This window comes from Tachyglossus aculeatus, chromosome 19 (genome assembly GCF_015852505.1).
Source record: "Tachyglossus aculeatus isolate mTacAcu1 chromosome 19, mTacAcu1.pri, whole genome shotgun sequence".
NCBI lineage: Eukaryota > Metazoa > Chordata > Mammalia > Monotremata > Tachyglossidae > Tachyglossus > Tachyglossus aculeatus.
This window is the reverse complement of record NC_052084.1, coordinates 6952181-6975805: the sequence shown is the minus strand read 5'-3', so window position 1 is coordinate 6975805 and position 23625 is coordinate 6952181. Positions and strand designations below refer to the sequence as shown.

The 23625-nt window shown below is 44.9% G+C and overlaps 1 protein-coding gene across 3 annotated transcripts in view; it reads left to right on the top strand.

Moving 5' to 3' along the window:
• Positions 1-23625, top strand: part of CNIH3 (cornichon family AMPA receptor auxiliary protein 3) — a 124527-nt gene that overhangs the window by 39830 nt on the left and 61072 nt on the right. For 2 of the 3 annotated variants that reach the window (XM_038761296.1, XM_038761298.1), the window contains exon 1: positions 20769-20849. The exons of the other annotated variant lie outside the window; for it this stretch is intronic. In XM_038761296.1, the coding sequence (XP_038617224.1) occupies positions 20769-20849 (81 nt within the window). Of the gene's footprint in view, positions 1-20768; positions 20850-23625 lie in introns of those variants that run through there. 3 annotated transcript variants of the gene reach the window in all.

Genomic DNA, 23625 nt, shown 5'->3' with positions numbered 1-23625 from the left:
GGCTCAACCCATTTCCATGAGGTGTTTACCTCCCCCCCATGGATTGTCTCATGGCAGGCACTCAAACCTTCTGCTCAGCCTCACTGGGTACCTCTAGCTAAAGGAAAACATACATTCCTTCCATGTTTCTTGGCAAAGCATCTAGTGTAAGAGGAGAAACGAAGAGGTGTCATTCAATCAATCATATTTATTGAGCACTTACTACTGTGTGCAGAGCAAGGTACTAAACTCTTGGGAGAGTACAGTGTAATAGAGTTGGTAGACAGGTTTCCTGCCCGTAAGGAAGCAGTATGGCCTAGTGGATAGAGCCCAAGCCTGGGAGTCAGAAGGACCTGGGTTCTAGTGCCGGTTCTGCCACTTGTCTGCTGTGTGACCTTGGGCAAATAACTTAACGTCTCTGTGCCTCAGTTACCTCATCTGTAAAATGGGGATTATGACTGTGAGCCCATTTGGGATATGGACTGTGTGCAATCTGATTACCTTGTATCTACCCCAGAGTTTACAAAAGTGCTTGGCACATAGTAAGTACTTAACAAATACCATAAAAAAATGAAAATAAACAAACAAAAAAACCCTGAGTTTACAGTCTAGAGGGGTCATCACTAACCACCCAGGAAAGAGCTCAGTATAGTGCTCCCCACATAGTAAGCGCTCAGTAAATACCATTAATTGATTGTAAGGTATCTGCTTGCCCTGTGACACCTGTATTTAATCCAGGGCACGATGTTGGTTGTGTCACATCTCCTCCAAGAGACCTTCCTCCACTAAGTCCTCACTTCCCCATTTAGGACCAAAGCGACCTCAGCATAGCATTCTAGGCCAGCAAGTGGTTGCCGTGGTAGCCACTTGGGAGGCTTGCTGCGGTCTCCGCTGCCCACATTTTCCTGCTGTTTACGGTATTCTTGCGGAGCTTGTCCAGCAGACGAGACATCCTAGGTGGTTTTTGAGTCAGAAACCTTCCCCATTGATGGCATAGCCTCCGCGGGGGTAGGTATCAAGGGGAAGAGAGCGTATTACTTCTACCTGGATGGTCCTTTGGATTGTGCAGGCTAATGGAGAGCAAACAGTGAGTCCAATTCTTCTCGTGAGTTAGTGGTCCCCAAGGACTCAGGCGGGCATTGGAGGCTTGTTCATTTTAGACTCTCAGGGTGCCCTGCAGCTGCCATTTACAAAATGGCAGTTTGGGGCATTTCCCCGAGTGCCTGGCTGTCAGAAAATATGGAATGTGTAAAATGCCAGGTTTATGGAAAAACTGATACCTCTCATAAATCAGGGTCCATAAACTTTCGCTTCACCCAGTGTTTTTGTGAAAGGAGGGGAGGCTCAACCCATTTCCATGAGGTGTTTACCTCCCCCCCATGGATTGTCTCATGGCAGGCTCTCAAACCTTCTGCTCAGCCTCACTGGGTACCTCTAGCTAAAGGAAAACATACATTCCTTCCATGGTTCTTGGCAAAGCATCTAGCGTAAGAGGAGAAACAAAGAGGCGTCATTCAATCAATCATATTTATTGAGCACTTACTGCTGTGTGCAGAGCAAGGAACTAAACTCTTCAGGAATGGGAAGGCCTGGCCAAATCTCATAGTTCTGCAAGCAATGACTCAGGGGTCCCAAGGATTGATTCTCTCTCCTTGAAATGACAAAATGCACACTGCTTTAAGGCAGAGGCCATATCACTAAAGATGACTAGGTCATCATCATCATCATCATCATCAGTGGTATTTATTGAGTGTTTACTGTGTGCAGAGCACTGTACAGAGCATGAGGAGCAGCGTGGTGCAGTGGATGGAGCACATGCCTGGGAATCAGAAGGTCGTGGGTTCTAATGCCGGCTCTGCTGTGTGACCTTGGGCAAGTCACTTCACTTCTCTGTGCCTCGGTTACCTCATCTGTAAAATAGGGATTGTGACTGTGAGCCCCATGTGGGACAGGGACTGTGTCCAACCCAATTTGCTTGTATCCATCCCAGCATGTAGTACAGTGCCTGTTGCATAGAAAGGGCTTAATAAATCCCACAGTTATTATTATTATTATTACTAGGCACCTAGGAGAGTACAGTACAACAGAGTTGGTAGATATGTTCCCTGCCCATGCTGAACTTACAATCTAACTTTCAGCTTAAGTTCTTCTGACTCCGTACTTAACATCCAGGATGAGAGATTTGGACATTATCGTTACCAAATGATACATGTCTAGTCCTCCAGGGTGCAATAAATGGCTCTGATCACTTCAAACCAATATCTGTTCTGAACAAAACTCTTGGGCATCTTCACAAACCAGACAGGGGCACTTGCATTTTATAACTGTTTTCTTCTGTACATTTTACAAATGTTTTCTCTCCTGCGAGCTCTTTATGGGTAGGGACTGTAATGACTGTAGGCTTGTTATGGGTAGGGGATGTGTCTGTTAATTCTGTTGTACTTTCCTGAGCACTTACTACAGTGCTCGTGCACATCATTGAGTTTTCAGTAAATACCACTGATTGATTGATTCTGTAGATTTGAGGGGGCAGTTCTCCTTCCCAGCAGATACTGGGTTTATGTAAATCCAAACTCCTCTCCCGCACACTATAGGGAAGGTTAGGTTCCCCACATGAGTCTAAAAGGGAGATTATCCATTCTGCAGAGAGCTCTCCCATGGGATGGCTGGAAAATTCAGCTGGGATTCATTACTGGTAATTCCAGGGATTTTCATCTCATGGCTCCCACGTTAGATTTTATTTGGAAACTTGCAATGTAACCAACATGGTTTCTTTTAATCTGGGCCTCCCATTAGTACGGCTCAGTAACCTTGCTTCTTTAAACCAACTCTGCGCCCAAGTAGTGCTGATCCAAAATGCCACCCAGCTAACCCCATTTTGCTAGTGGTTTAAAACGTAAAGGGATGGTTCAGTTTTAGTTTCTCTAATATGCCAACAAGATAAAGTTTCATTTATTTTAAAAAAGTGCATTTGCATAAGTGCATTTGCATTTGGCTTCCAGAACAACAAAAAGTGAGAAAATGCTAGAAACCAAGAGGAAAGATATTCTAAGCTGAGTCAGTCATCCGGTATAATAGATGGCTTGAGGAGCATTAACAATATCTTTAGAAATACTTACATTCAGGGCAATTACTTCAGTTACTTTATCTGTAAAATGGGGATTTAAATGCTACTCCTTCCTATTTAGACTGTGAGCACCCTGTGGGAAAGAATCTGTGCCAAACCTGTGTATCTTGTATTTAGCTCGGCATTTAGTACAGTGCTTCGTACGTACTAAGTACTTAACAAGTACCATCAAAAAAAAATTCCAAAATTGAAGCTGACCAGTAGCACTGTTCCTGAGATCATGCTGCCTCCCTTCAATTCACCTACTCGGTGGCAAAGATGAATAGCCTAGCAATAGTCTCCTCTGTATTTTGACAGCAAAATATCTCACCTTCAGGGCAACAATAGATAAGTGGTAATAGCTCATAGCGTATTTGGAGCTGTGTATTTTCAGAGTCCCTTACAACCACAAATTAATCCACAGAGAGGTAGATATTATTCTTCACATTTTCCAGATGAAAGAACGGGAGACTCAGAGAGATTTAAGGTAATTTACACAAGGTCGTACAGCAAGGTAATGGCAAGGACCAGAGGCAAAAAATGGCTAAATGCAGTCCTCCCTCCAGCCCCCTGATCTTCCTTTAAATTAATGGCAACTGTCTTTAGACCAAAATGCCTTTAGTTTATAAGCATTATAATTAATTATCACCTGCTCAGAGATCATAAAAGGCTTTGCAGCAAAAGGAAAGGTAAAGTCAGTTCCTGCCAACCAAAAAGCTTATAGTCAAATTACTTTTTTCCAAGTGCTACCGTTCCTCAGTCACATGGCTTTCCTATCTGACAAATATGTCACAGTTTGGGGTCATTGAATTTCTAGTCTGTTGTAGTTCTCAAGTAGACCGAATAGGCATCGAGACATAAAGTCTCACAGCAAATTGAGGGTTTACAAAGCTGTGTCCAAGCTTCTAAATGGCTGCAACACCCGGTCCTACCAAAACAAGGCACACTGTGGCATCATCAGCAGCCCTCATGAGTGATTCTCAATGTTAAATGGTAGAACGGATCAGCAACAGCGAGATCTTAGGCTGTAGTCAGTTTCCCAGCATGGAGGCAACACTCGTAGCAACACAAGTTTCTCTAGCCGGGGCATATGAGAAAAATGGATCATGGCAAAATGAACCAGCAACTGCCGTATGGCCAACTGAAACAGGACAGATGCAGCCAGGGAGGACAGAACAAATATTTTAAAGACACAGTGAAGCCCAGTCTCAAACGGGAGAGAAAGCAGCAGATTGTTGATGATGACAGTGATGATAATGGCTTCTTCTTTTGGTGACCAGCTGCAGCCAGTTTTCCTGACTATTTCAGGAGGACAAAGATAAACCAAAACTTGGGGAGTTCCTTGAAGAAGGGGTAAAAAATAGCTTGGAAGCTAATGACCTTAGATAACTGCTGTGAAGTCTCAGGAAACAGTCATTACACAGCTGTAACCTCAGACTGACTCAGAGCTGTAGTTTTTTTAAAAAGGCATCAGAAGCTTCACTTCCTTTCCATTCTTCTCCCCCATCCCACTGTAAAAGGAGGGAATGAAATCCCACTAAAGATAATCTCCAGGGAATGTGTTGTGGGGATGGCTTGAGGCCTGATAAGAAAAAGTTGTCATTCTAAATTGCGGTAACGAGTTAGGTGGTTAATATTCATGGGCACATTAATGGAACCAAGCAGGCTTGACTGCATTTAGTGATTTAATGTTTCCCATCCTTACTAATGAATCACTGACAGCAGGAACTCCAGGACAGGTTGAATAACAGCTAAGATTCTTTACTGAATGAAGTCTTTAGGGATCAGGGATTTCTGCTTAGAGTCACGACAGCTGTGCAGGTACAGGCCAAAGCGTGCAGGTATGATGGCACTGGCCTAAGCTTTGGCATGTCAGAATCCCTGTCTGACCAACATGAGCTTGAAGTTCTGCCTAAGCCTACTTAAGTGCCTGAATCTGGATCTGAATAGCCTGGGAACTGTCTCCATTGAGCTGGGACAAGGGTCTGACAGCTGACACCCACCCTGGGCCTTGGGAGCCCTTCCATTTTATTCGAGGCCCCCACCCCTGTATTAGGTTTGTGGGCACCCTTTTTGTGTCTGGGGATAATAATAATAATAATGACATTTATTAAGCACTTGCTACGTGCAAAGCACTGTACTAAGTGCTGGGGAGGTTACAAGGTGATCAACTTGTCCCACATAGGGCTCACAGTCTTCATCCCCATTTTACAGATGAGGTAACTGAGGCACAGAGAAGTTAAGTGGCTTGCCCAAGGTCACACAGCTTACAAGTGGCAGAGCCGGGATTCGAACCCATGACCCCTGACTCCCAAGCCCGGGCTCTTTCCACTGAGCCAGGGATCTGTCTGAGTGTCAGTACTGAGGCGTGCTCTCTCTCTCTCTCCCTCTCTCCCTCTCTGTCTCTGTCTCTCTGTCTCTCACACACCCACACACACCCACACCCACACACACCCCACACCCACACACCCCTCTGGATTCTGAAAGCATCTTGACTCTTGCACAGATATATATATATATATATATATATATATATATATATATATGTGCAGGGGGCAAGGTGTCACATGGAAGTGGGAGTTAGCAGTAATGAGGGTAGTCAGGGATAGAGGAGACCAACACTGAGTGTCTCCGTTGACAAATCTGTTTTTTCTCCCTTCACACCAAGGCAAAGGAGAGCAGCAGATTTGGTACCCTACTGGGAATTTGTTCAAAGATATGAAAAATCAGGTGTCCCCTCCTGTAAATACCTTCATTTTAAGAAGAAACAATATTTGGTTCTGAACTGATGGAGGATAAGGAGGTTGAGGCAGTGGGGGACTGAGAGTTAGAATGCATAGGGGTCTTCTGACTTCTTGGCTTAATGCTCTTAATGATAGCATTTATTAAGCACTTAGTATGTGCAAAGCACTGTTCTAAGCACTGGGGAGGTTACAAGGTGATCAGGTTGTCCCACGGGGGGCTCACAGTCTTAATCCCCATTTTACAGATGAGGTAACTGAGGTGCAGAGAAGTTAAGTGACTTGCCCAAAGTCACACAGCTGACAAGTAGGGGAGCCGGGATTTGAACCCCTGACCTCTGACTCCAAAGCCCAGGCTCTTTCCACTGAGCCACGCTGTTTCTCCTCTTTTGGTCACAACTTAATTTATTTTCCAATTGCTTCTGAAATACCACCGTCTGCTAAAAAGGGAAGAATTGTTTCTTGTGGTGTGAAATCAACTAATTACATGACTGTGAGCGAACAAAGACTTAATAAATGTTAATATTTTAGCCCCTTTTAAATGAAAAAGCAAACACATTTATATTACGTAGGACAAACCAGCTTGCTGGCTAATTATCTAGATTCTGAAAGCATGTTTTGTAATTCAGCACTAAGAGGATCTGGTTAAAATTGTCCATCAATCATATTTGCCAATACTAATAACAATGTCATCCTCTCTGTAATTTAAACTGTCAGCCAACATGCACAAGAGGGGACTCTCTAGCTAGTAAGAAATAAAAAGCCCCCAAATTAATCTTGTACCTGATCAGTCTTTTTTTTTGTGCATACTTCAGGTGATTATTCTTTCAATAACACTTTGTCTCCTTTTCCTAAAAGATCAAAGTACTTTATCTTGTCACCTCATCAAGTTTCACAGCAGAGTAGTGCTCACCAACCTATATTGTTTCTATCTAGTTAGGGCTGCTGCAGCCACGTTATCCCTGGCACTGGATCCTTCCCTTCCCCACAGCACCTGTATATATGTATATATGTTTGTACATATTTATTACTCTATTTATTTATTTATTTATTTTACTTGTACATATCTATTCTATTTATTTTATTTTGTTAGTATGTTTGGTTTTGTTCTCTGTCTCCCCCTTTTAGACTGTGAGCCCACTGTTGGGTAGGGACTGTCTCTATATGTTGCAAACTTGTACTTCCCAAGCGCTTAGTACAGTGCTCTGCACACAGTAAGCGCTCAATAAATACAATTGATGATGATGATGATGATGACAAGTCACTGGCAGGGATGTGACAATGTCCAGAGCATTGTTGGAGGGAACTTAGAGACAGGACTTGGCCTTCTTGAGATTTGGAAGGATAAGAAGGCTGGTAAGGTGGTGGTACCCCATGGGAAAAGTCGTTACCTCCACTTTCCTTGACCTGGACCAATCCTGGGAAGCTTGGTAGCTCCTAACACAGGACTTTTCCCATAGCTCTGGACATTTCATAGGTCACAAATGGCCACTGCCTATCTATTTCCCTCTGTAGTATGCTAAAACTCCTAGCCTTGGTTTCAAGGACCTCCAGCAATTTTCCCCGATTTACATTCAGTTTTTTTCAGCTGTGACATGCCACTCATACCGCTCACTCTTTCCTAACACAACTTCGAGCTATGACCCTCTCTAAACTGTAACTTCTCTAGATTGTAAGCTCATTATGGACAGGTACTGTGTCTGCTAATTCTGTTGTATTGTACCCTCCTAAGCACTTGGTACAGTGCTCTGCAAACAGTTGGCACTCTATAAATACTATTGAATGAATCGAATAAATTAATGAATTGCAGAACTGTGCTATTCTCCATTACTGCAGTGTGGTGAATGATTTTCTCAGCTGTGTCAATGCAGGAATTCCATAGCTCTCTCTGCTCCTTGCTAGCTGGGAAAATCTAGCTGCTTATCCTTCTCCAGCCTTACCCCTCTGCTGGGTGGTCTCTCTGATTAGGGATAGGTAGATCCCACTCTTGTCTTCACCTCTAGACTGTCAGCTCATTGTTGGCAGGGAACAGGTCTACCAACTCTTATATTGCACTCTAACTAATAATAATAATAATTATGGCATTTATTAAGCGCTTACTATGTGCAAGGCACTGTTCTAAGCACTGGGGAGGTTACAAGGTGGGTCAGGTTGTCCCACGTGGGGCTCACAGTCTTAATCCCCATTTTACAGATGAGGTAACTGAGGCCCAGAGAAGTTAAGTGACTTTCCCAAAGTCACACAGCTGACAAGTGGTGGAGCCTGGATTTGAACCCATGACCGCTGACTCCAAAGCCCAGGCTCTTTCCACTGAGCCATGCTGCTTCTCAAGTGCTTAGTACTGTGGTCTGAACACAGTAAGCACTCAATAAATAGAATTGATTGATTGATAGCTTTCCAAAATGTGTAAAATGAAAGTCTATTTAGCTTTAGCAAGAGGCTTGAAAGCATACCCCAATAATACAACCGTTTAGTCTCCACCTATTGCTTATTGACTTGCTAATTCGGAAGTTCCTCTGAACCTTCAGTGAAAACACAGACTGTACCTCACCCTAGGGTGCTAGGTTAGAGGAGGGCTGGGGTGGGTTTATTGTAGGTCTGCCCATCAAGAACCTTCCTCCCTGAACCTGCAGGCATGAGGAGCAACTACTGAGGGGGAGGTCGGGAGTTTGTGTGCCCAGAGTGCCGTAAGGGACTTCCACTCCAACTCTACGAGCTGACCACAGCAGCCATGGATGAATGACATAGGTGATTCAATGGGGAGGTGCCTTCTAGTGCCTCTGGAGATTACTGTAATTCCATACCCAATGCCTTCTTGCTTTTCCCAGAGCCCCAGAAGACTTTCTGGATGATCCCTCTAGCTTTAATTCACTGTTTTTCTCTACTACCTGCTTGTGGTGTCACTTTTTCTGAAGGTGATCAGGCAAAGTCAGTAGTCTTCTGCCCTTTCCCCTTTGCTTCTGGCTAAGGGAGGAACAAACAAAGCCACAGGGATGACCAACGTCAGAGTCTTTATTACAAAAATGTCTGCATTGTTTCAAGCTTTTTTTTTCATGTTGCTTATCCACGTGCTTTGGTTGCACACAGTTTTCAACAGGCATCTTCAAACTGTCTCAGGAACAGGGTTTGGGGGGCTTGCACACAGTCCGGCATTAGGCATTGAACAGTTCATTATTTTCTCTTTGTTGCCTCGTTATGTAACATGTTATAATGCTGAACATAAAAATGAGACAATCTGTGCTCCTTTATAGTCATTAGTTCTCTCTATTTTTATTTCTTCCAATCAAGAGCTATAGCAGTACTTAATGCTTTCCCAAGGATACAAACGCTTGCCGTTTTGTGAATCCCTGCTCAAACAATGACCAGGTTCATTGAAAATATTCATCAAGGTTTCATTTTTCATGACTGTCAAGATTCTTTCTTAATTATTCTTAGTATTCAATATTTAATATGTGTCACTAGAATAGGTCTAGTTTATGACCTCATTTAACCTTCCCCTTTTTCCCCCTACTCCTTTTTGGGGCTTCAGTTTACTCTAGGAAAGACAAGATAAAAGGAGGAGGGAATAGCTTTAATGACCAGGGGCAGATCTCAAGCCCTTTCATCCTGTGACCCTCCATCCCCAACATATCTACATATTTTATTTTAGGTACTATTACCACCACCAAACAGCTTGCCTGGAGCTCTGAAGCTCTTGTCTTTCCCTCAGAATAATAACAGTAGTAATAATAGTATTTATTAAGCATTTTGTGTCAAGCACTGTTCTAAGCGTGGGGCAGATAGAAGCTAATCAGTTTGGACACTGCCCCTGTCCCACACAGGGCTCACAGTCTTAATCCCCATTGTACAGATGAGGTAACTGAGGCAGAGAGAAGTTAAGTGGTTTACAGCAGACAAGTAGTAGAGTGGGGATTAGAACCCAGATCCTTTTGAATTCCAGACCCGTGCTCTATCCACTAGGCCATGCTGCTTCTCTGGAACCAAGACAGCCCAGCAGACTTTCTATAAAGAGATATCATGTCAGGCTGTGTCACATGTGGATCGACCTTTAAAGGTAGTTACTTGCCTTTTGAAGCCTACATCAGATCAATTCATCTTTCAAAGGGTGACCGTAAGCCTCTCATCTTCAAGGGAGTTGATTCCTTGAAAAAAACAAGGTTCCTGGGTATCACATCTCAGATGATTTGCATGACCGGGAGGGGCCGGCAGCTGGGCTGTGGTGGTAGTGGAGGAGTCCTAACTGTTGGAAGAAACCATTTCACTTTAATCAGAAAGCCACTGGTTCGACAATCAGTCAATCAATCAATCAATCAATCAATCGTATTTATTGAGCGCTTACTGTGTGCAGAGCACTGTACTAAGCACTTGGGAAGTACAAGTTGGCAACACATAGAGACAGTCCCTACCCAACAGTGGGCTCACAGTCTAGAAGGGGGAGACAGAGAACAGAACCAAACATATTAACAAAATAAAATAAATAGAATAGTTATGTACAAGTAAAATAAATAAATAAATAAATAAATAAATAGAGTAATAAATATGTACAAACATATATACATATATACGGGTGTTGTGGGGAAGGGAAGGAGGAAAGACTGGGGGGATGGAGAGGGGGATGAGGGGGAGAGGAAGGAAGGGGCTCAGTCTGGGAAGGCCTCCTGGAGGAGGTGAGCTCTCAGTAGGGCCTTGAAGGGAGGAAGAGAGCTAGCTTGGCGGATGGGCAGAGGGAGGGCATTCCAGGCCCGGGGGATGACATGGGCCGGGGGTCGATGGCGGGACAGGCAAGAACGAGGCACGGTGAGGAGATTAGCGGCAGAGGAGCGGAGGGTGCGGGCTGGGCTGGAGAAGGAGAGAAGGGACCACCACCCCCGACTACCACTGCCATGCCCCAATTCGGAACAACAAAGTTCCCTTCTCCATAATCCTTACATAACATAACAACAGATTGTAAGCTCCTTGAAGATAAGATCTGGGCCTTTTATTATACTTTCCAGAGGACTAGAATAGTGGACTGTAGTACATTACTCCTGAACACTTTAAGGGCTCAGTAAATACTACTGAATGAATGAGTGATGAATGATTGACTGAATTATTAGATCGCTCCCCTGGGTCTCAGTTTGAGAAACTCTGGAACTCTGGATGGGAAAGGAAACTAACTCTGGTTTCATTCCCCCACTAGATTGGACCCTGGACATGTTGCATCCTCTCTGTGTTTCAAATTCCCTCTTCAAAAAATGGAGATCAAGCTGTGTTTTCCCATAATTAAAAGAAAAAGAAATTGTGACCCTGTGAAAATTTGAATCCATGTTGGAGGAAGCATTTTGGAATAAATAACGTTTTCCTTTTCATTGTAACAATTTCCAATCTCAAACATAAATTATTTAATCCTAATTCATCCCTGTTAGTTTGATGCGCTACCTAATCCTCACTTTTTCAACACTAAATTGGGAGAGTGGAGTTTGACAGCGGTAAATTGGGCTATTACCAAGTTCAATTCCTGGAGCTTTTATTTCTCTAAGCACTAACCACGAGGCACATTCTCTCCCACCATGAACAATCAGGTGAAAACTAATGACATTTACACTTGGCTCTTACCTAGTTAATACTTAGAACTCAAAGCAATTGATTTTTAGCATTAATAATAATTATGGAATTTGTTAAGCACTTACTATGTGTCAAGCACTGTTCTAAGCACAGGATTTCAAATTATTACCTTAAAAAGACAGAAATCCTGTGTCAAAAACAGTGTTACCCTACACTGTTATAATCTCAAAAAATAGAACTAGCAGTCTTATGTACTACATGATTTTATTATTGATTGCTTGACTTTCTTAGGTTGATGTGTCATTTTTCTCTTTCCGGGCAGTGATTATTTAAGATTACATTTCGCTCATCTCTTCTCTCAGTAATCTTTTGGAATTATGTTTCATTGATCAGTCAGACATCAATCAGCCCAGTGCTTTGATTGACAATGTGGAATGCAAGAAACAATGTAACACACACACATATACACACTCTCTCCCTCTCCCTCCCTCTCTCTCTCTCTCTCTCTCTCTCTGTCTCTCTCCAAATCACTGGAAAGGCAAGACAGGATGACACCAATCTAGGTTTCACTGAGGTTCCTCATACCTCTGGAATAACAAGGGCACAAGGCTAGAAAAAGCACCATTTATCGTCACTAATGATAGCCTGTTTAAAGAACAGGAATAAAGCCATGGTGAAGTATGAGAACAATATACAGTACAAGAGGGAAAGCAATATTGTCACTTGTGTGAAAAATCTTCATATTTTCATGCAGTTACCAAATTATTCTTTGATATGCTACAATTTTAAGGATGTGTTTGTCTCCTTGCTCTGCTTCTGCTTTTGCCAGGCCTATTTGAACATTTATTCCGTTTATGTTTCACCACCCATCTGCTTTTTTTTGAAGGAATAGATCGATAATTGAATTTTACGCACAAAACCTAAATTAAAAACGATTGTTCAGGGTCTTAGATGACGATGACCGTCTCTCTGGAAAAAACAAATGAAAGGATGGGCATGTCATCCTAAGTGGAAGGCCTCGGAAACAAATATATTTTCTGCCTAAGGTAGCTACAGGGAGCCTTGTCAGGCTGACTCATTTTTCATTCAAATTAGTGCTGAAGGGGAATATGGTATTGAAGTCAGTGGGTGTTTGTGTATGGATTGCAGAATAGACCCTTTCCTTGGCCATAAGGAAAAAGAGAAGTGGAGGGAATACCATTAATAGTGTAGAATTGCTAGCTGAACAGGTGTCCTGAGTTTTGTTCAACCACTGCCACCATCGTATATGTACATGAGCCTTAGGCAAGTTACTAAGACTGTCTCTGCTCAGTTTTCCTTCTCTAGCCTAGAGTGATGTCATATTTACTTGAATATTTGCCTCTAATACATAATTTCCCCACCCCAGTTTTTGAGGAGGAAAAAAAAATTGAGTATATTTTGCACCGCTTAATTGTAATCAGTGATAACCTAGGGGTGACAGCCACAGAGTGCGTGGGGAGAAGTGAGAACAGAGCAGGCCAGTGAAAGTTAATTCTTTAAGATTGCCTTGGGGGGAGTGGGAGGACAAACAGAAGGGTGAGAAGCTACAACAAAGTAGAGGAGGATTTAATTCTTTAGGTGTCTATTGTACGCAGTATTTGGGAGAGTGAAAAAGAAGAGGTCCAGTTTCAAGTGGACCTTTCTATTCCTTCTTCCCTCCTTTTCTCCCCCTTTTTTCTTCTCCTCTTTTTTCTCTTCCTCCCCATATTGACTGACTTAATTCTTATATGGCCCTTGTAATTAACCAGCTCCTGTTTTAGTGTTACAAAAATGTTGCAAAGAAGTGGGGCAATTATGCAAGTAAATATTTCATATAGAGTTGTCCCTTCTGTTCAAAGGTGACCTCATTTACAAGGAGATTGCACCCATGGGTGTGAGAATCACTTGCACCCCATGCCCAGGATAATATTGTAGTGCACCTTTTCTGGCCTCTTGCCATTTAGGTGAGACATCAGTGTTTAAAAGGGGAAAGGAATGTCCTTCCAGTGGTTGTTTTTGCAGTAAATGGTGATGACTTCAGCTTTGCCATCCAAACTTTCTCAACACAGTCTTCCTGTGTCCAACAGCATGCATTGTGAGACAGCTAGTCGGGTGGGGAAACCTGTGCCATCTGTGGTCCCAGAGCAGAATATCTCTGGGGCAATATCATGCAAGGGTCACCAATGCTTGGAAAGGGGAAGAGTTATTTTCTCCTTCTCCCATTCCACCCTCTGTTCATATGTGGTCTGGAGGGTCTGGAGAGGAGGGAAATCTTGCTAAATGTTTGCAAAAGGCCTTGAAAGCTTTTGGCAAAAGAGATTGTACCTCATTACCAAGAACAATCGTAACAATGCCATTATCATTAGCATGGTCATTGTTTTGTAGAACGTATTATTGTTATTACCATCATTTGTCAATACTAAGGATGCTATTTTTAGCTGTTTCTAGGTCCTGAATGAGCTAGACGTCAGCCTCATTTGGGGGCTGGAAGAACAACCGATTTCATCCCAAACTCTTTTACCAAAGCAGACAATGTTTCATTAAATGCAGAGTGATGTGCTGATGCAATTCCTTTCTTTTCTGGGGAAGCTGATCGTTTTGTTTCGGAACAAAGACTAGTAAAACGTTCACACTGGTAGTCCTTGGGATGAGTGAATTTGATGAATATGTTTATTTAGAGTGCCATTTTTAGGGGCTAAATTATTCAGCGTTTTGAACTGAGCTGACCATTTAAAATATGTTTTGCTCAGTTGTTCGGGTAAAATCTGCTGCAAAAACAGTCTGTCCTCAAAGTAACCTTAGTCATAAAACATAAGCAAGGCCATTACTGGGTCAGACCAGTGGCCCATCCAGTCCTCTATCCTGTGTCTGACTGTGGCAACAGACTATTTGAAGAAATGTGGGATGGTGCCCTCCTTAGAGAAGCAGTGTGGGCTAGTGGAAAGAGCATGGGACTGGGAATTAGAGGCCCTGAGTTCTAATACCTGCTCCTCCCCTTGTCTGCTATGTGACCTTGGGCAAGTCACTCAGCTTCTTTGTGCCTCTGTTACCTCATCTGTTAAAATGGGGATTAAGACAGGGAGTCCCATGCGAGACAAGGACCATGTCCAATCTGGTTAGCTTGTATCTACCTAGTGCTTATTACAGGGCCTGGCACATAGCAAGTGCTTAACAAATAACATTAAAAATTGAAGGATGAGGCATTTAACATCGATTACCGTTTTAATTGTTGTATTTATTGATCACTTACTATGTCAGATCAAAGGTGATCCCTCTCCCAAAAGGGGCTCACAGTCTAAGAGGGAAGGGAAGTATTATGAACCTTATTTTACAGATGAAGGAATTGAAGTACAGGGAAGTTAAGTGACTTGCCTGAGGCCATACAGCAGACTAATGGCAGAGTTGAGACTTGAACCTCCTGGCCTCTAGTGACCCATCAGAGACAACTCATTCAGTAATTTATCCAAGCCCCACATGAACCCACTGATATTTCTGCCTGCACAATTTCCTATAGTAGTGGATTTCATAAAATGACCACTGACTTGTGTAAAGAATCACCAGACCCTTTCTGTAACTGTGGTCTAAGGTTCTAGGCCTCACCCTTCCAGTAGCAGGCTATGTGGGAAGATTCTTGAATGTTGGGCCTTCGTGAGGATCATATGATGATTTTCAACCATCAAGGTGGTAGTGATAAGATGAGACTTCAGAAAAAGTTAGAAAAATAGATGAGGAAATGGGGTCCTTTAGTCTAACAAAGACTATCTAACAGGGAGACTGCTGGGTTTAGTTTTTTGAGCTCCAAAGGGAAAATTAATTTAAATGTGAATAGCGGTTCAAGCAACCAATAATTTTACAGGTCTGCTAATGTGTCCCTGGCAATTTCTGCATTTTTGCGCTTGTTTTATTTATTTCATGGTTTTCCCTTGACACACACTGTTGTTTCTAGGAGTATTACTGTTTGGTGGAGATTACTAATGTGCTTACTAAGTGTCAAAAACTTTTATAAGTGCTGGAGTAGATACAAGTTAATTAGGTTGGGCACAGTCCCTGTCCCACATGGAGCTCACAGTCTAAGTAGGAGGAAGAGCAGGAGAACTGAGACACAGAGAAGTTGTGACTTGCCCAAGCTCACACAGCGAGAAATTGGCAGAGACAGGATTAGAACCCAGGCCTCTGACTCCCAGCCCCATGCTCTTTCCACTAGGCCATGCTGCTTCTCAGAAAAAGAGATGTTTCCTCAGGTTGTGACTTCATGGCAGAGCAAGAGAGAAGTGTCCCGGATATTCTTAGGACCAAGCCACAAGCTTCCTGGGGTTCTGATTTTGGGGTCTTTAAACAAGAGATAAGGATTCTTGCCTTAGCTAGCTTTATGTTCCTGGGTATGGAGAGAAGAAAACACTCAGTTTGCTCCCCACCATTCTCTTCTCTGCCCATGCGTGGCCTGTATTGACCCTGAATGCCAAATCATCATCATCATCATCATCATCATCATCATCATCATCATCATCAATCGTATTTATTGAGTGCTTACTATGTGCAGAGCACTGTACTAAGCGCTTGGGAAGTACAAATTGGCAACATATAGAGACAGTCCCTACCCAACAGTGGGCTCACAGTCTAAAAGGGGGAGACAGAGAACAAAACCAAACATACTAACAAAATAAAATAAATAGAATAGATATGTACAAGTAAAATAAATAAATAGAGTAATAAATATGTACAAACATATATACATATATACAGGTGCTGTGGGGAAGGGAAGGAGGTAAGATGGGGGGGATGAAGGGGGGACGAGGGGGAGAGGAAGGAAGGGGCTCAGTCTGGGAAGGCCTCCTGGAGGAGGTGAGCTCTCAGCAGGGCCTTGAAGGGAGGAAGAGAGCTCAGTCAGTCAGTCATATTTATTGAGTGCTTACTGTGTGCAGAGCACTGTACTAAGCGCTTGGGAGAGTACAATATAACAATGTAACAGTCACATTCCAGCTCGGGCTGGGCCACAAGGCTTCCTGTCTCCCCAGGAGGCCCCCACTTGGCACCAGAACTCCTCCACTCTGGGTCATCTTGCTCTTTGGTCTTCTCTAGACTTCAAGGAGTCTGGGCTCTCTGGATTATGGTCTAGAGGCGGAACCTTCTAGTTTCCATCTCTTATTATATCTTTGTTCATCCCCTTACTTCCACTGTTTGTAATTTGTACCTGTTTAGAGAAGCTCTTTGATGGCAGGGATTGTGTTTCCTTTTTCTATGTCATTCCCCCAAGGGCGAAGTAGTAATAGTAATATTTATTAATCATCTATTTATAACAGTGCTGTATATAGCGTGGCTCACTGGAAAGAGCATGGGCTTTGGAGTCAGAGTTCATGGGTTCAAATCCCGGCTCTGCCAATTGTCAGCTGTGTGACTTTGGGCAAGTCACTTCACTTCTCTGGGCCTCAGTTCCCTCATCTGTAAAATGGGGATTAAGACTGTGAGCCCCCCATGGGACAACCTGATCACCTTGTAAACTCCCCAGTGCTTAGAACAGTGCTTTGCACATAGTAAGCGCTTAATAAATGCCATTATTATTATTATTATTACAGTAGGTGCCTGGTTGAACCATTGGTAATTATTAATGCTCAGGATGTTTAAGTCTCAGAAAAGGAGAGGTTGCTGGGAGTGGGGCTGGTTGCCTTAGTTATGGGCCACTTTCTTCACCAAGGGCTCTGGTGAGGAATACTCTGCCTGATCTCCCTGTTTCTTCACGATGAACTCTGAACTTTCAGAGTCTCAGGATTCCCTACCTTGCTGCATTCCATTGCCATGGCTAATGGAGTATGCATTTCTCCTCCCCAGCTCTTTGGGAAAGGAAAGCAAGGTCTCATTATGACCTGGGAGACTATTTTTGAGCTGCTCTTTCCCCCAAAGCCCCCCACCTGTGGTGGTTGCCCCCCTAGGATCCACCTCCACTCTTAGAGAAAATCCTGGACTCTTCCAAGCATTTCCATCTCAGGGACTAGGCTCTATGATGGGTCTGGCCTGGATCTGCTTGCAACAACAAAAAAAAATGAGTGTCCTCAAAGTGAGTTTTGGAGATGCTCCTTTCTGTTCTCCTTCCCCACCCCCACACCCAATTCCACCTCGACTTTCTGATCTTTATCTCTTGCTCTGATCTAACTTTTTTTTCTGTTTCTCCTTGTCCCCTGCTGCCCCTCCCTTCCCGTGACCCACTGAGAGTTCTGCACTTAATAAGATGCTGTTTGTACGTACGGGTCCAGCCAGAACTGGCCTTCCCTGATCACTTCTATTCTTCTCATTTTAAATCCCCCAGCTGCCACTTTGGCACCTCTGTGCCACCACCTATGCATTTAAGTCCACAAAACCTCCTGAAGTACTTTTGTACATTTCTTACTTAAGCACTCACTCAGGTACATATCCCCTTTTTCTTCTTCCTCCCTTCTGAAATTTCTTTCAGTATCTGTGTCACTCTGTAAATTGTAAATTCTTTGAGGGCAGGAATCATGCCTTCCAATTGTATGTATATTCTCCCAAGCAATTGGTACAGTGCTCTGCACAGAGTAGGGACTCAGTAAATGCTACTGATTGATTAATGCCTCCTCAGTTTTTAAAAATCCGGGACTGTCTTTCTGGATCTCCCTGTCCCCCGATAGGGTGTTTTAGACTGTTTCACCTTGCTGCGTTGCACTTCAGTTTCATCCCCTCCTCCCGATTTCTCTGTAAACCCTACAGGAACTTCTCTTACCAAGAGGGTCAGTAATAATAATTAAATAATTATAATACTTTTTAAACACTTACTGTGTTCTAAGCACTGGGGTAGATACAAGATAATCGGGTTGAACACAGTCCCCGTCCCACATAGGGTTTACACTCTTAATGCCCATTTTACAGATGAGGTAACCAAGGTCTTGAGAAGTGAAGTGACTTGCCTGAGGTCACACAGCAGACATGTGGTGGAGCCGAGATTAGAACTCAGGGCCTTCTGACTAAGCCATGTTGTTTCTCAGGGTCAAAGAGGTACACAAAGGGAGAGGAATGTCTTGTGCCCTGCTGGGGAGATGACCCTTTCTTTTGAATTAGTGGTATTTATTGAGTGCACTGTACTAAGCTCTTGGGAAAATAAAGTGCAATGAAGTTGGTAGAAACCATCCCTGCCTGCGGGAGCCTACAGTCTGCCTTTGTCACCTTTCCACGGTGGACAATGAGAAGGTTTCTGCCTGCACAAGGAGCAGAAGAAATCTCCTCGAGGGCAGGGATCATGTCTGCTTACCCTAGTGTGCTCTCCCAAGCACTTAGTAGAGAAGCAGTGTGGCTTAGTGGAAAGAGCACGGGCATGGGAATCAGCGGACATGGGTTCTAATCCTGCCTCCGCCACTTGTCTGCTTTGTGACCTTGGGTAAGCCACTTTACTTCTCTGTGCCTCAGTTACCTCACCTGTAAAATGGGGATTAATAATAATAATAATAATAATAATAATAACGGTTTTTGTTAAGCGCTTACTATGTGCCAAGCACTGTTCTAAGCACTGGGGTAGATGCAAGGTAACCAGGTTGTCCCACGTGGGGATCACAGTCTTAATCCCCATTTTATAGATAAGGTAGCTGAGGCACAGAGAGGTGAAATGACCTGCCCAAGGTCACACAGCAGACAGGAGGTGGAGTCAGGATTAGAATCCACGTCCTCTGACTCCTAAACCCGTGCTCTTTCCTCTAAGCTACGCTAAGACTGTGAGCCCCACGTGGGACAACCAGATTACCTTGTATCTTGAGAAGCAGCATGTCTCAGTGGAAAGAGCACGGGCTTGGGAGTCAGAGGTCATGGGTTCTAATCCCGACTCCGCCACTTATCAGCTGTGTGGCTTGGGGCAAGTCACTTAACTTCTCTGTGCCTCAGTTCCCTCGTCTGGAAAATGGGGATTAAGACTGTGAGCCCCATGTGGGACAACCTGATTACCTTGAATCTCCCCCAGCGCTTAGAACAGTGCTTGGCACATAGTAAGCGCTTAACAAATACCAAAATTATAAGTATTATTACCCCAGTGCTCAGAACAGTGCTCAGCTCGTAGCAAGGGTTTAACAAATACCATCTTTATTATTATTAAGTAGAAGTAGAGAAGCAGTGTGATTCAGTGGAAAGAGCACGGGCTTTGGAGTCGGAGGTCAAGGGTTCAAATCCCAACCCCGCCAATTGTCAGCTGTGTGACTTTGGGCAAGTCACCTAACTTCTCTGTGCCTCAGTCACCTCGCCTGTAAAATGGGGATTAAGACTGTGAGCCCCCCCGTGGGGCAACCTGATCACGTTGTAACCTCCCCAGTGCTTAGAACGGTGCTTTGCACATAGTAAGCGCTTATTCATCAATCGTATTTATTGAGCGCTTACTGTGTGCAGAGCACTGTACTGTACTAAGCGCTTGGGAAGTCCAAGTTGGCAACATCTAGAGACCAACAGTGGGCTCACAGTCTAAAAGGGGGAGACAGGGAACAAAACCAAACATACTAACAAAATAAAATAAATAGAATAGATATGTACAAGTAAAATAAATAAATAAATAGAGTAATAGCAAAGTAAATAAATAAATAAATAGAGCAATAAGTAAAATAAATAAATAAATAGAGTAATATTAATTAATGATTAATTAATTATTAAATGCCATTATCATTTTTAAGTAGTGCGGTGCTCTGCGCCCTCTCAGTTGGGTAGGGACTGTCTCTATATGTTGCCAATTTGTACTTCCCAAGCGCTTAGTCCAGTGCTCTGCACATAGTAAGCGCTCAATAAATACGATTGATGATGATGATGATCGCCCTGCCCCCTGTGAACCCCGGTGGTCAAGTTCCCTGGCTGCCCCCCACCTCGCCCCCCGCCCCCCAAATCCCGGCTGGCCGGCAGGCGAGTGGGGGCGGGGGCTGCAGGAGGGAGGAGATCCCGGGATACCCTCCTCTCCTTCTTTCTCCTCCCCTTTGTCCCTCTTACTGCTGCTGCTGCGGCGAGCGCAGGAGCCGTAGCAGCAGGTGGAGGCAGGACCGGCCTTATGGTCCTGCCCCCCTGCGCTTGGCCCAGACCGGGCAGTCGAGGCATTTGGGCACCACCTTTTACACCAATCCCCTCCCTGCCTCGGTTTGGGGGGCAAGGTGCGGATCCTCCTCTCTGGCTTGGGGAAAACCCCCAATCTCCCTGCTGGAATTTCTTTTTCTTTTTTTTTTTGGGGGGGGGGGTGAAGGGGAAGGCTTTTTTTCCTCGCTGACACCACCTCTCCAGTTGTGGGGTGTCTCGGTCCCGAGGAAAGAAGAGTCTGGAGCGGCCCCCTGCATTAGAAGTCGGGGCACCTGTGTTTCTTGTGGATTTGTGGATTTTTTTTCTACCTTTGGCCGGAGGGAGGGGGGTGGGGGGGTGCTGGGGCCGTGGGCACCATGGCCTTCACTTTCGCTGCTTTTTGCTATATGCTGTCCCTGGTCCTGTGCGCTGCGCTCATCTTCTTCGCCATCTGGCACGTAAGTACCAAGGCTAAGGTGCCCCCTTGCTCTCATTCTGTCTCTTCCGACCCCTTTCTTTTCCCCCCCGACTCCTGCTCCCAATCCCTCCTAAATCCCGCTCTCCCTTCTCCAGCTCCCTGTGGGTTCCCCCAGGAAGGTTTGGGGAGGGCCTGGTCCCAGCGACCCAGGCCAAAGTTTCAGACAGCCGGCCAGGGGCCCTGGAGGGGGACAGAGGAGGCCGCACTCAGCATCCTCCCCGCTGCCCACCGTGGGGAGGGTCTTCAGGGGGAGAAGCGCCAAGGCCGGCCCCGCCAATTAGTCAAGTAACTATAACAACTAAACCTGGAAAATGCCAGCATCTGGGGAGAGTTGCATTTAGAAATAATGGGAGACGAAGTGAAGAGCGGCGGCGGGAGCGCTTGGCGGGAGGGAAGGAAGGGAGAGGGAAGAGGAAGGAAGGGAGAGGGAAGAGGAAAAAAGGGAGAAGGAAGAGAAAGAAGGGAGAAGGAAGAGAAAGAAGGGAGAAGCGGGAAGCTGAACGGCTTGGGAAAGGGGAGAGGAGAAGAAGGAAAGGGGAGGATCATGGAGAAAGGGAAAGGAGGCCAGAAGAGGAGAGGAAAGGAGGCTAAGTGGGAGTTGGGAAGCGTGCTGGGAGTTGGGAGACGGAGATCCCAACCTTCCTGGGTCGCCCCGCTCGGTGGGAGGTGAATTGGCGGCGAGGAATTGATTACCCCCCTTCCCGCCCCACTTGGGGTCTTTTAGGGGGTTGGAGGTGGGTGGCGAGCAGGTGTCGAGAAGTGAATTGAGTGGATCCGGGCAGGTCCTCTCCACTGTAAATTCGTTCTGGGCAGGAAACGTGACTGTTAATTCTGTTGTACAGTACTCTCCCAAGCACTCAGTAGAGAAGCAGTGTGACCCAGTGGATAGAGCACGGGCCTGGGAGTCCAAAGGTCCTGGGTTCTATTCCCGCCTCCGCCACTTGTCAGCTGTGTGCAGGTCACTTCACTTCCCCTTGCCTCAGTTCCCTCATCAGTAAAATGGGGATTAAGACCGTGAGCCCAGTGTGGGACAGGGATTGTGACCAAACCAATTATCTTGTATCTATCCCAGCGCTTAAAACAGTTCCGGGCAGATAGCAAAAGCTTAACAAATACCGTTATTCAGTACTTAGTACAGTGCCTGGCACATAGTAAGTGCTTAACAATCAATCGTATTTATTGAGCACTTACTGTGTGCAGAGCACTGTACTAAGCGCTTGGGAAGTACAAGTTGGCAACATATAGAGACAGTCCCTACCCAACAGTGGGCTCATAGTTATTACAGTGTGCTCTGCATGCAGTAAGCACTCAAATAAATACCAGTGATTGATAGATTGAAGTCTGTCACCAGTCCCAGCTATCAGCAGAAAGCAGCTGGGGGGGACTTTGATGGAAAGCCGCCCACCCTCACTCTCCCTCACTTACTGTCACGAGGGTGGAGGGAGGAACAGCCCATGGAAGGTGCTGGACAAGGGCATTGTAAAAGGTGACAGTCCGGCCGTAACCATTCTTCCAGGCAGGAAAATGAGAGGAGTTTGTATGTTTGACTTAAATGCAACTTAAGTAGGGGACGACTTTCTCTTCCTGTTCCTTCTGCACAACCCGAGCTGGTCACAATTCAGGCTCAGCCTCTTTGGGAAAAAGGTTAGAGTTTCGGGTTGGTTAGAATGACGTTAAGGAAGCTTTCCTTCTTTTCCATCAAAAAGCTCAGAGCAGAAAATTCCGTGTGTGCGTGTCACCCTATGCCCTGGTAGTGAGATTCCGAAGGTGATGGAAGTGAAAGGAAAATTTCAGGGTGGGTGTGATTCCGGGTGATTTAAGACTGCTTTATAGAGCAAGAGGGCTAATCCCAAAATAGAACTAAGTGGCGCAGAGTTCAGCTACGGCAGCTTCTGCTTGGTAACTATGCAATCACAAGGCATAAAGATAGGTGAGTGATGAGGTGCTCTGATAGAAGCTGGAAGAAAACAGGTAAGTGGTTTCCGTCTGGGATTTGGTACATTGAAGAGGTTAGAAACTGTTCCGAGAAAGGGATCTGGGGATTGAGAGAGCAAGTTTCTTAGAATGGAGCGGGAGGCACAGTAGGGTTAGAGCCTGATACGTCTGATTGGTCAGTATGGTCAGAGATGGTCCGGAAGGAAATAATAGAATCAGTCACTTTAAGCTCAGTTTTCCCATTTTTGCAAGACTGGTTCCCTTCCTGGAATGAGGGGGGTTGACGATGCTACCTGAGCTGGATTAAGGGGAAGATTGGGGCACAGGTGTCTCTGGGCATGGGACTCCAGCTCCATGTGGCTGAGGGAACTTGCACAACCTGAGGCAACGTGAGGAGCCCCAGCCAGCGCCAGCCCGGCCTACCCTTGCGATCTAGAAAGAGGCTGAAAATAGAGCTACTTTTAGCTGGCTTTGCCCAGCCCGGAATTCAACCAGGTCTTTCTTTCTCTTCTGTTTGGCTCCTGGGCACACGAGGGTCTCTTGCCTCTGTGTGCCCACTGTTGGGTAGGGACCGTCTCTATATGTTGCCAACTTGTACTTCCCAAGCTCTTAGTACAGTGCTCTGCACACAGTAAGCGCTCAATAAATACGATTGATTGATTGGCCCTAGAGCCCATATGAGGCAGGCCGTCCAGACGTCTGCTAAATGGTGGTCTGCTTAGCTGCTGCAGTACTCTGGAGTCTGGGCCTTCTTTCATTGTAGCCTGAGGGACAGCAGCCTTGATGTTAGAACAGTGCTCAGCGCTTAGAACAGTGCTTTG